The sequence below is a fragment of the Ochotona princeps genome, chromosome 4 (genome assembly GCF_030435755.1).
Source record: "Ochotona princeps isolate mOchPri1 chromosome 4, mOchPri1.hap1, whole genome shotgun sequence".
Lineage (NCBI taxonomy): Eukaryota > Metazoa > Chordata > Mammalia > Lagomorpha > Ochotonidae > Ochotona > Ochotona princeps.
The window spans coordinates 44,912,543-44,924,609 of record NC_080835.1 but is presented as its reverse complement, the minus strand read 5'-3'; the positions used below and the strand labels follow the sequence as shown (position 1 = coordinate 44,924,609).

Sequence of the window (12,067 nt, the reverse complement as noted above, 5' to 3'; positions counted from 1 at the left end):
AATATATATCATTTTCTTTAGAACGTTTAGGTACTAAGAGGCAGTAGAACAGGTTTGGACCTATCTGAGATAAGAGTTCAAGTTCTTGCCCTGCACTTAATAGCCTCTTGATCTTGGATAATTCATGTAACCTTTCTGATCCGTACTCTGCTTTTCTATAAAGTAAGATTAGTTTTCATAGCTTTTGTATGAAGGTATCTTAGATCAAAGAAACGCTGATTGAATGACATTTTGAAAAGGTTTAATTTAAAATAATCTCTCATGTGCTGAAACCTGGAGAATCTCTTAAGTATGCAAAACTTTCAAAGGTGACAATCTTGCTAGGATGCCCCACTCAAATGTTATTTTAGCTTAAAGAAGTTTCAGTAATTATCTCTTTGGATTCAGCTTCAAGTCCTGAAGTTGATTTTTGCCTCTATTTTCCATGAATCAAAGTTTTGTGTAGATTTAGGAAATATGTGAAAATGTATCGCTGTAAATGAGTTCTTGGCAAGCACATTGCTAATGAACTGCTTATTTCATTGAAGGGCTTTCATTCAATACCTTGCACATACCTGGAGCATTTATGTTTTGGGTTCCAAAACTTTTAAAACAGACAATTTTTTAAAAAATGAAAAGAATAACGGAGTTACTTGGGTGATTTCCACACATAGAATTGTTAAATTTCACATAAATCTGATTTTAAAACTGTATAGCATAAATTTTTTTTTATTTATTTTTTTTAATTATTTATTATTTAACTTCATTAATTACATTGTATTATGTGACGGAAACCATAATGCTAAGGGAAATGAGCCAATCACAAAAGGTTAAATACCACATGTTTGCCTTAATTTAAGATGATATGATGTTATGTATAACATGTTATGTTTTGAATGTTATATGTTGTGTATTTATTATTTTTAATTCATTAATTACATTGTATTATGTGACACAGTTTCATAGGTACTGGGATTCTCCCCACCCCTCCCCAAACCCTCCCACCATGGTGGATTCCTCCACCTTGTTGTATAACCACAGTTCAAGTTCAGTTGAGATTCCCCCATTGCAAGCATATACCAAACATAGAGTCCAGCATCTTATTGTCCAGTCAAGTTCAACGGCTTCTTAGGTATACCCTCTCTGGTCTGAAGACAGAGCCAGCAGAGTATAGCATAAAAAATTACATTCTGCTTGCTTTACACCAGAGTATAAAGTTCTTGAGGATAGATCCAATGTCTTACTTTCCTAATTATTCATAGTATCTAACATGCTGTTAGACTTAATTGACTTTTTGGTTCAAGAAGAGAAGATATTCTTTTAGGACTTGAAAATAAAACTTGATTGCTTTGAAGTCTAGGTTTTCTGCTTTATGGATTTTGCTGAAAGAAATAATTCATACAGCTTTATATTGGTAAGCATAAACAGAGCTTAATGGAATGTTGAATCTGTGGTTTGTATTGGAATTTTAAGAACATGAAACAAATGCTTTTAAAATACATGTCTTCTTTGTATAATTTTATTGAAGGTCTCATTTCTAGGAGTAGAATGTTTATTACAAAATGCTAAAGTATGTGAAAATGTTAAAAATATACAAGTAGGGCCTCGGCAGCGTGGCCTGGTGCTAAGGTCCTCGCCTTGATCCCATGTGGCCGCTGGTTCTAATCCCGGCAGCTCCACTTCCTCTGTATCTGTCCTCCTCTCAGTATATCTGACTTTGTAATAAAAATAAAATAAATCTTTAAAAAATATATATACAAGTAAAAAGTATTGCTGAATATATTTTCCATTTATTTGGCTCATGATTTTAAAATAATTATGTTTTATTAAGAAATCTCCTCAGACTGAAAGTTGCACTGACAGTGGGGCAGAAAACGAAGGTAGTTGTCACAGTGATCAGATGAGCAATGATTTCTCCAATGATGATGGTGTTGATGAAGGAATCTGCCTGGAAAACAATACTGGAACTGAAAAGATTGCAAAACCTGGACTTGAAAAGGTAATTTAAAACATTATTTTTTTCAAATGTGTTCATTTAAGAGGCAGAGAGGCAAATTCTCATTCCCATGCTTGGTTCACACATGTAATATCCTCAACTGCCAGGGCTGGGATGGACGAAAGCCAGCAAACAGGTATGCAATCCCCAGTCTCCCATCAGGAAATTTATGTTGCATAAAATAATCTAATGACTTGACATTTTAATCTTTTAGTAAAAGTTGATTTATAATCCAAATAAGTCAACAGTATACCAACTATCATGTTATAACACTATGCAACTAATAGTAATGTTTTTGGGATTTTCCTGTCCTGTAAGCGACTGATTTTTTTCCCCCCTTAGAATTCCTTGATCTATGAGCTGTTCTCTGTTATGGTTCACTCGGGGAGTGCTGCTGGTGGTCATTATTATGCTTGTATAAAGTCATTCAGTGATGAGCAGTGGTACAGCTTCAATGATCAGCATGTGAGCAGGGTAAGGCGGTCTCTTTGAATGTTACTGTTCTGAATTATGGGAGGAGGAATGGTTATCACCACCAGTTGGGTTTATGCAAAATGGGAAAGCCTGTCCAGGAATGCATCTTAGGGGCCATATCATCTTTTTTGTTTCATTAGGTATTCTGATTTTGCTTCTTGTTGTTATTTCATTGTTGTTTGGTTTGAGACCTATTTCCAAAGCTACCAGTTTTTCTCTTGTTTTGAGCCTTCATATGTGCTTCTTGGCTGAATTTTATGAATCGGTATTTGAAGTTCTCATGTAACATTTAACTCTGATCTTTAAACATTGAGTTACATAATGATCTTAATAGAATGCTCCTATAGATTTCATTTTAAAATCTAACAACTTTCTAGATAACACAAGAGGACATTAAGAAAACACATGGTGGATCTTCAGGAAACAGAGGATATTATTCTAGTGCTTTTGCAAGGTAAGAAGTCATTTTCCAAATTTTAGTGTTTTTAAGTTAGAATTAATATAACTTTTCAATGTTCAATTATCATTAAATACTTAACTCAAAGATCAGCAAACTATAATCCACGAGCCAAATCCAGTCTGTCTCCATATTTTGGAAAGTAAAGTTTTATTGGAACATTGACCATAGTTATTTGTTTATATGTCATAGTCCATGGTTTCACACTATTAAGGCATCTTTGAGTAATGACAGCATAGACCAGTATGCCCCCCAAAACCAAGGATTTTTACTATTTGATCCTCCAGAAAAACTCAGACTCTGTACTTACTGTTTGTACTCAGTCCAGGACAATTTTGTTCTTCACTGTCTTATGAAGAAGAGACAGGAGTCTTCTTATAAGTGTATCATTGAAACCAAAGAAAATTTTCCTTTTTGGGGATGTTTGAAATTTGGGTGTGGTCCTAAACAGTAGCTTCATATTCTAATTATTTGTGGGGGAAAAACAGCTCTCACAATTTGAAATAAATATTTAATGTTGGGAGGTGGAATCTTTACAGTGTTCTTTTATATTTTATCCCTATTAATTTTTCTATTTTCCTACCAGCTCTACAAATGCATATATGCTGATATATAGACTGAAGGATCCAACAAGAAATGCAAGTATGTCAATCTGTAGTTATTTGCTTGAGCCTGTATTACAAAACAATTTGATTTGTATTCTAAGCTAATTTCCTTTGTACATGATAGGAAATTAAGTTTTCTTATACCCAGAAGTATTAATTATAAAGGTTATTTTGAGGCTATAGTACATGCTAAAAAATACTTGAGAAAAAGCTGTTATAAATGAGGTAAAATTTTAAGCATTTACTACATACCTAGTATACAGTAAAAGCTCAACGTTAGTTATTGCTTTTTTTTTTTTTTCCGGGAATCTGTTGCAGACAGCAAAGTTTATTTGTGAAGGGACCAGGTGAGCAGGGAAGGGAGAGGAAGGGGAAAGCACCTCCGAAGAGCCGGGAGGTGGGGTGCCTCTCGAAAGAGGAGGGAGAGAGACATCCAAGTTACTGCTTTTTGAAAACATCAAGCTGTTTCAGTGTAATAGGTTCTAAAGTTCTGGCTTGGAGATGCTTGCTAACCTGGACTTTGAATCTACCACTAGCATTTTTTAGCAAGTAAAATCTTTGTTTTTTTTTTTTTTTTTTTTTAATTAGAACGCCAAGTTTTATAATTCTTGTGCACATTCTTTACTACATTTTAATGTTATTGCAAATCCAGGAGGATCTGGTGTAGTGTATGGTAGGTTAATCGTTAAGGTCCACTCCTAGAAATGCCTACATCTTACATCAGAGTACCAGTTAAGCTGGCTGCTCTGCTTGTGCTCTAGCTACCTGCTAATGTCCTAAGGAAGGCAGAGGGCTAGGGTCCTGCCACCTGTGTGGAAGACCATGATGAAGTTCCTGGCTTCTGTCTTCACTGTGGCCCAGTTCTAACTGTATTGGTGTTTGAGGAAGTGGACCAGCAGTTACAAGATCTCTCTTCCTCTCTGTCATTCTACATTTCAGATAAACTATTTTTTTAAAGGTATATTATTTTTATTCAAAAGTTAGATTTACAGAGAGAGAAGGACATACAGTAAGGAAAGAGCTTCCTTCCATTGGTTCAATCCCCAAGCATCTGTGTGGCCAGAGCTGAACTGATCCAAAGCCAGGAGCCTCTTCTGGGTCTCCCAGGTGGGCACAGGGTCCCAAGGCTTTGAACCATCCTCTACTGCTTTCCCAGGCCATAAGCAGGAAACTGAATGGAAAGTAGAGAAGCTGGGATACAAACTGGCAATAATATGGGATCTCAGTGTATGCAAGGCAAGGATTTAGCCACCTAGCTATCCCACTGGACCCTAGGATTCTTTTTTTTTTTTTTAATCTAATGGTCCTGGCATGATGAATCTTTAGAAAGAAAATACCAGAAATAATCCTGAATATAAAAGTATATTTTTCATGTGGTCCCTCTCTTCCCAGGGCACATAAGCGTCTGGCAGCGCTGAGTGGTGTTTCATCTCTTCCCATGAACACAGGATGGAGGATGGAGACATTTCTCCCACTTTTCCCATCCCTGAGCATAGACCACAAAATGTCTTTGAGCTTTTTACCCTTTAAATAACCGCTATAAATTTTGTCTCTCTTGGGTTTTGAGGGTTAATTATTGCTTTAAAAATAGCAATTATTGCTAACTCTGTAACTTGAAGCTGTCTTACAGATAGGTAGAAGGCGTATAGGTATATACAGATACATGTACAGGTGATGTGCTGACTCATCATCTTTTTGTAATTTAAAAGATGTGATCGCCATTATGGATTTCCTTTGTTTATTAATAACGATGCTACTATTGAATCTGATGTATTCACATTTTTGTAAACCCTTTTTAGAGTGTAAATTCAGTTGATAAATAGACTTGGACAAAGTTGTATTCCCAGAACTATCCCATAGTATCTGTTCAAGAAGTTATTGTGGAACTAATGAAATAAGGGAAGTAGTTAAGAGCAAGTAATCTCAAAACAGATTTAAGAACAGAAGTAACAAAAACAGTTTATGTGTAGATCAGTGATAACCATTTATTATGTATACTGGTTTGCTTTAAATGGGTGTTGAAAATGTTAAAAATGTTGAAAATGTTTTTTCCTCATTTATATGAATCTTGATGGTAAATGGAGGCAAGGCTAGCAGATATAGTGTGAATTTTGTGACTGCCTTGTGAAGGACTACTGTAAGAGTAAAGCAAAGATCATATAAGACAGTGATAATATAAATGGCATGTTTGGAACAGCAACAGCATTTATAAAATATCATATCCCATGTAATGTTGTGGCACGTGTGTTATTATTAAGCTAAAGGAAACCTAGGTCTGGAGAAGTAGACTTGCCAGGGTTACATAGTTTGAACATGGTAGCAAATTTTACAAGCAGAAGTTACTTGTTTTTGAATTTTGGAGGGAACATCCCATTTTAAATTTTTAATCTTTATTCAAGTTGTCCTAAAGCCAGTAGCTTTTATCAATAAAATCTATAGATTTATAAAATATGAAGACTGAGTATATTATTAGTTTCAGTAGTTGTTTACCTTTATCTGGAGAAAGCCTGTGTTGCCGACTGAGAGAACAATTGAGATAGATTCTCATCAGTATTATAATGTAGGTGTGTGCTGTGGGAGCATAGGAGAGCACAGTGAGAAAAGGAAGCTTAATTTCAGTGACACTATCTTCTCCTGTTTTTATTAATAGAATTTTTAGAAGTTGATGAATATCCAGAACATATTAGAAATCTGGTGCAGAGAGAAAGAGAATTGGAAGAACAAGAAAAGAGACAACGAGAAATTGAACGCAACACATGCAAGGTTAGATATGATTTTCATTGAAAATCCCAATAGATTAAGTCTATATAGACAGTTTTACCACCATGAACATGTAGCACGAATGTTATTAATAAGCTAAAGGACTTTCTGCCAAGACTGTTTGGATGTTTGTGACATCATTTAGGGAATGGTCCACAGAATTGTCCATCTGAGTTGCAGCTGCAGCTTACCTTGGCAGGGTCAGACCAAATGATTTTGTGAGCCACACATTCTCCAAGTACACTGTGAAGGTAAAACTTGTTTAGAGTTGATGAATGAAAACCAAATACTATATGACTGATAGTGTTTTAGGCAGGTGAGGTTGCAAGGAGAACATTCTCATCCTACCATAAGAATAGATCCTTAAAATCTTTCTGAATAAAACAGTACATTTGTCATGAGTCTCAAGCAGATTCATTATCTTTTAAGCTCCTACTCTTTTGGAAATATTGCTAATGACATAGCCACAGACATTGTAAAAAATCTTGATCAATAAGATAATAATATTTTGTAAACTAGGGAAATATTGGAAACATCTTGAGGGTTTATCAGTTTTCTAAATTAGGATACATGTTTATAAAGAAACATGTTTTTGAGTTTTTTATGATAGGAAATATAGTCAAGTGAGAAACGTAGACACAGAATTATCTCAATTTTGGTTTTTGAAACATTAAGCATTTTGATGTGTGTTTGCATCCAATCTGGATATTCCTGGTTCAAGCCTTGGGTGCTGGGCCTCTGAGCCAGCTTCCTGCCTATCTATGCGTGGTTGGAAAGTAGCAGATGGTGACTCAGGTGTTTGGTTCTCTGCCTCCATGTGGGAGACCTCAATGCAGTTTTGGACTCTTAACTTGGGCCTAGCCTAGCCCCAGTTTGTGGAAGAATTTGAGGAAGACATCTCTGTCTACCTTTCAGATTATCAAAAATCAAAATAAACCAAAAATTTAAATCATAGTATTTTGTCAGGGAAATGCTGTATACAAAAAAAAAAAAATCTTTGTTGACAGACTGGATTTATGATGATTTTTTAACTTTTTCTAGATAAAGTTATTCTGTTTGCATCCTGTGAAGCAAATAATGATGGAAAATAAATTAGAGGTCCATAAGGATAAGACCTTAAAGGAAGCAGTGGAAATGGCTTACAAGGTATGTTCAGTTTCACTAAATTGTAGCTCATCTAATATGAATTTGCCAGAATTTTATTGTAGTAATAATAGATTTACAGTAACTGATTCATGTATCTCATATAGTTTATAACTGTTTCAGAGCATGGTCAGTTGATTTTGAGAATTTCTTACTCTGCGGACCACATTTAGATCTTCTGGAACTTAGTATTAGAATTAAAATCATAGTGTGTTCTTTCCATTCAGTTAGCAGATACTTACTGAGTACCTGTCATATGAGGCATGAGATGCCCTGAGGAAGACCACATGAGATGTAAGAGACAGCAGGGAAAAGACGTGGTCATACCAGCAAGAAAATTATGGATCAGGCTCCTGGCTCCTGGCTCCTGGCTTTGGATTGGCTCAGCTCCGGCCGTTGTGGCCAACTGGGGAGTGAATCAGAGGATGGAAGATTCCCTCTCTGCCTCTCCTCCTCTCTGTGTATCTGACTTTCCAATACAAATAAATATTTTTAAAAATTTCATAAGCAAAAGCAAGCAAGAAACAAATCTGTCCATCTTATCTCTGAATGAGGTAAAATGGTGGTAGAATCAGTAGGTTTACAATCACACACTTTAAATGGACATTCAGTACCTCCATGTATTCTTTCTAGGAAGCTGAAAGGCTGTTGCATCCAGATTATGTTAAATCTGCTAAAATGAACTGAAGGACAATTCTTACACAGAAAACCACATACTAGGGGCTGTAGGTACTGCAACAACAAATGTGTTAAAGGGGTGTCTTTGAAGGAAGGGGGATGACTCTTGGAGACATCAGAGCTGCAGCCTTTGTGGTACCCTAAAGAGATCTGCTGTCATGCTGTACTTAGGAGTTTATTAATAGATTCATATATTAGTACATATCCAAAGTGGTTTAAGAAGACAAAAAAATGCACATTCTAGTTGGTTGACTTCTTGTTCTCCTGTCGTGTTTCCAGCTTTGTGATTACAGAGCAATATGTGATAATACATTGATTTTCAGTTCAACTGAATTTGTTCAAATAAGAAGTGCTCTTAAAATAAGTTAAGAGCATAGTTTGTATCATTTGACAGGTGATGAAACACAGATATCTCAAACCAACATTCATTTGCACCTTTAACTTTGATGCATGTTATATAAGCATGTTGATTTTATTGTACTAGGACATAACTGGTAGTATTAATATATAGCCATCTGAATAAATCACTATTTTTTTCTTTTTGCTATGGGGTCTGATTTCTTTTAGTTGATGGATTTGGAAGAGATAATACCCCTGGATTGCTGTCGCCTTGTGAAGTACGATGAGTTTCATGATTATCTGGAACGATCATATGAAGGAGAAGAAGATACGCCAATGGGACTTCTCCTAGGTGGCGTCAAATCAACATATATGTTTGATCTGCTGTTGGAGATAAGGAAGCCTGATCAAGTTTTCCAATCTTATAAACCTGGAGGTGAGCGGCTTTTAGTATTTTAAATTGCAGTGTACTTAAAATGTTCATGAAAAGGGTTTTGTTTTTAAAAACATATAATTTAAATTTTTAATATGTTCCTTAATGTAGAATGATTTTGACATGTTGGGACTTAGCCACAAGCTTGGAATTAATTTCTAGATTAATTGAAAATACAAAGTAAAAGTTCACAAATAAAAGCAAAGGAAATAAATCAGTCTGTACACAGAATTTTAAAAACTAACAGCAACAGAATTTCTGTAAAATGTAGAGCTGAACCATTCAGTATTCATTCTAACAATGCAGAAAATACATATGTCATATATTAGTTATAAGCTTGTCTTTCAGGCCGATCTATCTCTATTCCTGTCCCTGTGTCTTTCTCTGTCCTCCCATTCTGTTACCCCTGACTCATACTCCCAGACCCTAGTCCAAAGAAGTGCATTCCCTTCTGAAATACAGTTGACGCTTGTAGTCTGCTCTTTACTGGAAGCCTTACCTGTAATGTAAGCAGTTGATTAACACATATTTTGTATGTTACATGCATTATATGGTGAAAATTGCGGAAGAACTATCAGAAATTGCTTTTTACCACAGAATATAGTTTACTAGAGAAAGGAACAACTTATGCAGAGATGATTAGCGTCAAAGAACGTGTTAAACAGATGCTCACAACACTTGAATGAGCTCAACACTGTAACAACAAGAGGTGGCTCCAGAATTATTACCATAGTATAGTACATACTACAGCTACCTTTGTGCAGTTATAATTTAATATTGTATATTAATGTTTATTTGCCTATCTCTCGACTACAAATGATACCATGTACAAACTGTATGCATGTTTTGAAAATGTTAACTTATGAAATCTAATATAAAATTTTTGTGTTTTATGATAGTAAATAAGCAAATAGACTATCTATAAATATTGTATGCACTCATGACACTTGACCTTAATTTTTTATATATTTCTAAGTTATGCAGTAGATCCATGAGATTTTAATTGTCATAGATCTTCACACACACATCAAAAACTGTTAAAAATCCACACGTAAGTGAACCCATGTAGTTCAAAACATGTTATTCAAGGTTTGTATTTTCAGGCTCTCTTTGGAAGGTTGTTTTTATAACCATCAACATTTAAAATGTTTGTCTTCTCCACATCACAGGTTCCGGAGATTCAGTTGGTTTTCATAAATCTACCATACTCTCCCAGTACATTGTTGCTATTGGTTTTTTCCTTGAGATAAGTTGGAAAATGAAATACATTGTTCCTAGTGTACTAGTTCTAAGAACAGTTACCCCATCTTTCTCATGTCCTAAGTTTTCTATAATCGCCATCTATAAATTCTAATAGGAGAAAAGTTGAAATTATCTTAGAAAACTCTATCTGTGTATCTATCTTAACCTTAGTTTCCTTAATCACATTTTGGAATTACATTTTCTACATTTGCCCCTATAAATTTAACTTAAAACCTTATACTGCCTTTCTAAATTATGTTCCTCTATGGATCCTGAAAACTTTTTCATTGTGAAGATTTTTTTTTTCTAAAGTACCTTAAGAGGAATTTTCATCAGGGAACCTACTTCTCAAGTAGGAAAATTTCATTTCTGAAAACTTGATATAACTATTTCAGTCAGACTCTACCCTATCTGTAAAGAGTCCTTTTTAGAAGTAGGAAAAAAAAAAAGATAACAATTAAAATGTAGCAGAAGTAAGCAATAAAACTACTCTGTATTTAACAAAAGAACTCTAAATGTGTACATTATAAACTCCTTGTAATCTTTATTTGTTAATAAGATCTTGGGTAGAATATTTTGTCAGATTTAGGTTAGCAGCATGGAGGAAGCTGTGGATTAGTATACCTAAAAGATGTTCCCAAAAAAGAGTAGCTATTACTCATTTTCCAAGAGACTGAAAGTTTAGTTATCTGGAGAACAGGCAGGAAAATGGTATTTAGTTATAAGAGATTTAGGGGGAAAAATAGGCACATAAGTAAGTTTTTGTGCAGAATTTTGTGCAGAATTCTCCATCATAAGACATAGAAAAAACTATTTTAAGGAAAGAACTTTGAGAAGGAAGATGATCAGTAGTGTGTGGTGTGCTCTAGGTTATTTATAAACAAGTGTGGAGAGCTAAATCCCATCTAGTATTATGTGTAGTCTCTGGTTATTTATGTTTATCTAGTGTGTAGTGTTGGTCTATATTAGGAACTTTGGATTTGTGTTTTTAATATGCGTGGTAAATTTGCCAGTGGTATTTTTAAATTTTATTTTTAAATTTAAAAAAAATTTAAAATTCTGAGCTCTTTTTAATCCTTGATTTCTATAAGAGATGCAGTGCTGATGATGGCTGCTATTTAGCAGTTTAAAAAGATTTAGGAGGATTTTTTTACTGTCCTTATTTCCATTTCTTTGTGTATGTTTGTTAGTATTGTAATAAACTGTGAAAGAGAAGTCTTTTCATGTGTGTTACATATATATGATGTACATATGCCATCTTGTTAATTAAAGATAGTGTTATTACCATCTGTGATAAACATGTGAAAAATGTATTTCTCATGTGAAATGAGTAAAAATAACCTTCAACTATGTTTCTGTGTTTTCAAATGTGACAGAAGTGATGGTGAAAGTTCATGTTGTTGATCTAAAGGCAGAATCTGTAGCTGTTCCTGTAACTGTTCGTGCTTACTTAAGTCAGACAGTTACAGAGTTCAAGCAGCTGATTTCAAAGGTAAGTTTTCAAATCGGCCATTGATTATTTTGAATTTCTGCTGTGTATAAGCATACATACACGCAAACACATAAGGCATTATTTTAGGAGTATGATATAGATCTGCCTCAAGAAGTCAAAATTTTATAATTAGGACACAACTATACTAAGTAAAAGCAGACATTTTGAATAAAAAAATTAAGAAAGAACAATTCAAGTGCTTATAAGATAGCTTGTGTGTTTAAGTCATTTTAAAATGTAGGCCTGCTGCATTCACTTCATTTCATGAAAAGTTTTAAATAGTAAGCACAAAGGTTTGTGCTGACTTTTGTGTGATCTGTAGAAAGTAAATTATTATGATTATCATCATCATCATCATTATTAAGTACAGTAGTGGTATGATGGATCAGCTCCATGCTATAGAACTTTAAGTCTGGTGACATTAAACCTAGAGTTCCAGATGACCTGAAGGAGCATCAAGAATGGAGCA

At 34.5% G+C, this 12,067-nt stretch overlaps 1 protein-coding gene across 6 annotated transcripts in view; it reads left to right on the top strand.

The window, feature by feature from the left end:
* The window catches only part of USP47 (ubiquitin specific peptidase 47), an 86,092-nt gene that overhangs the window by 55,886 nt on the left and 18,139 nt on the right, over positions 1–12,067 (top strand). For all 6 annotated transcript variants that reach the window (XM_058663379.1, XM_058663377.1, XM_058663381.1 and 3 more), the window contains 8 exons: positions 1,811–1,978; positions 2,318–2,449; positions 2,827–2,903; positions 3,493–3,548; positions 6,162–6,274; positions 7,313–7,417; positions 8,660–8,867; positions 11,483–11,598. In XM_058663379.1, coding sequence (XP_058519362.1) covers positions 1,811–1,978; positions 2,318–2,449; positions 2,827–2,903; positions 3,493–3,548; positions 6,162–6,274; positions 7,313–7,417; positions 8,660–8,867; positions 11,483–11,598 — 975 coding nt within the window. The remainder of the gene's footprint in view (positions 1–1,810; positions 1,979–2,317; positions 2,450–2,826; positions 2,904–3,492; positions 3,549–6,161; positions 6,275–7,312; positions 7,418–8,659; positions 8,868–11,482; positions 11,599–12,067) is intronic.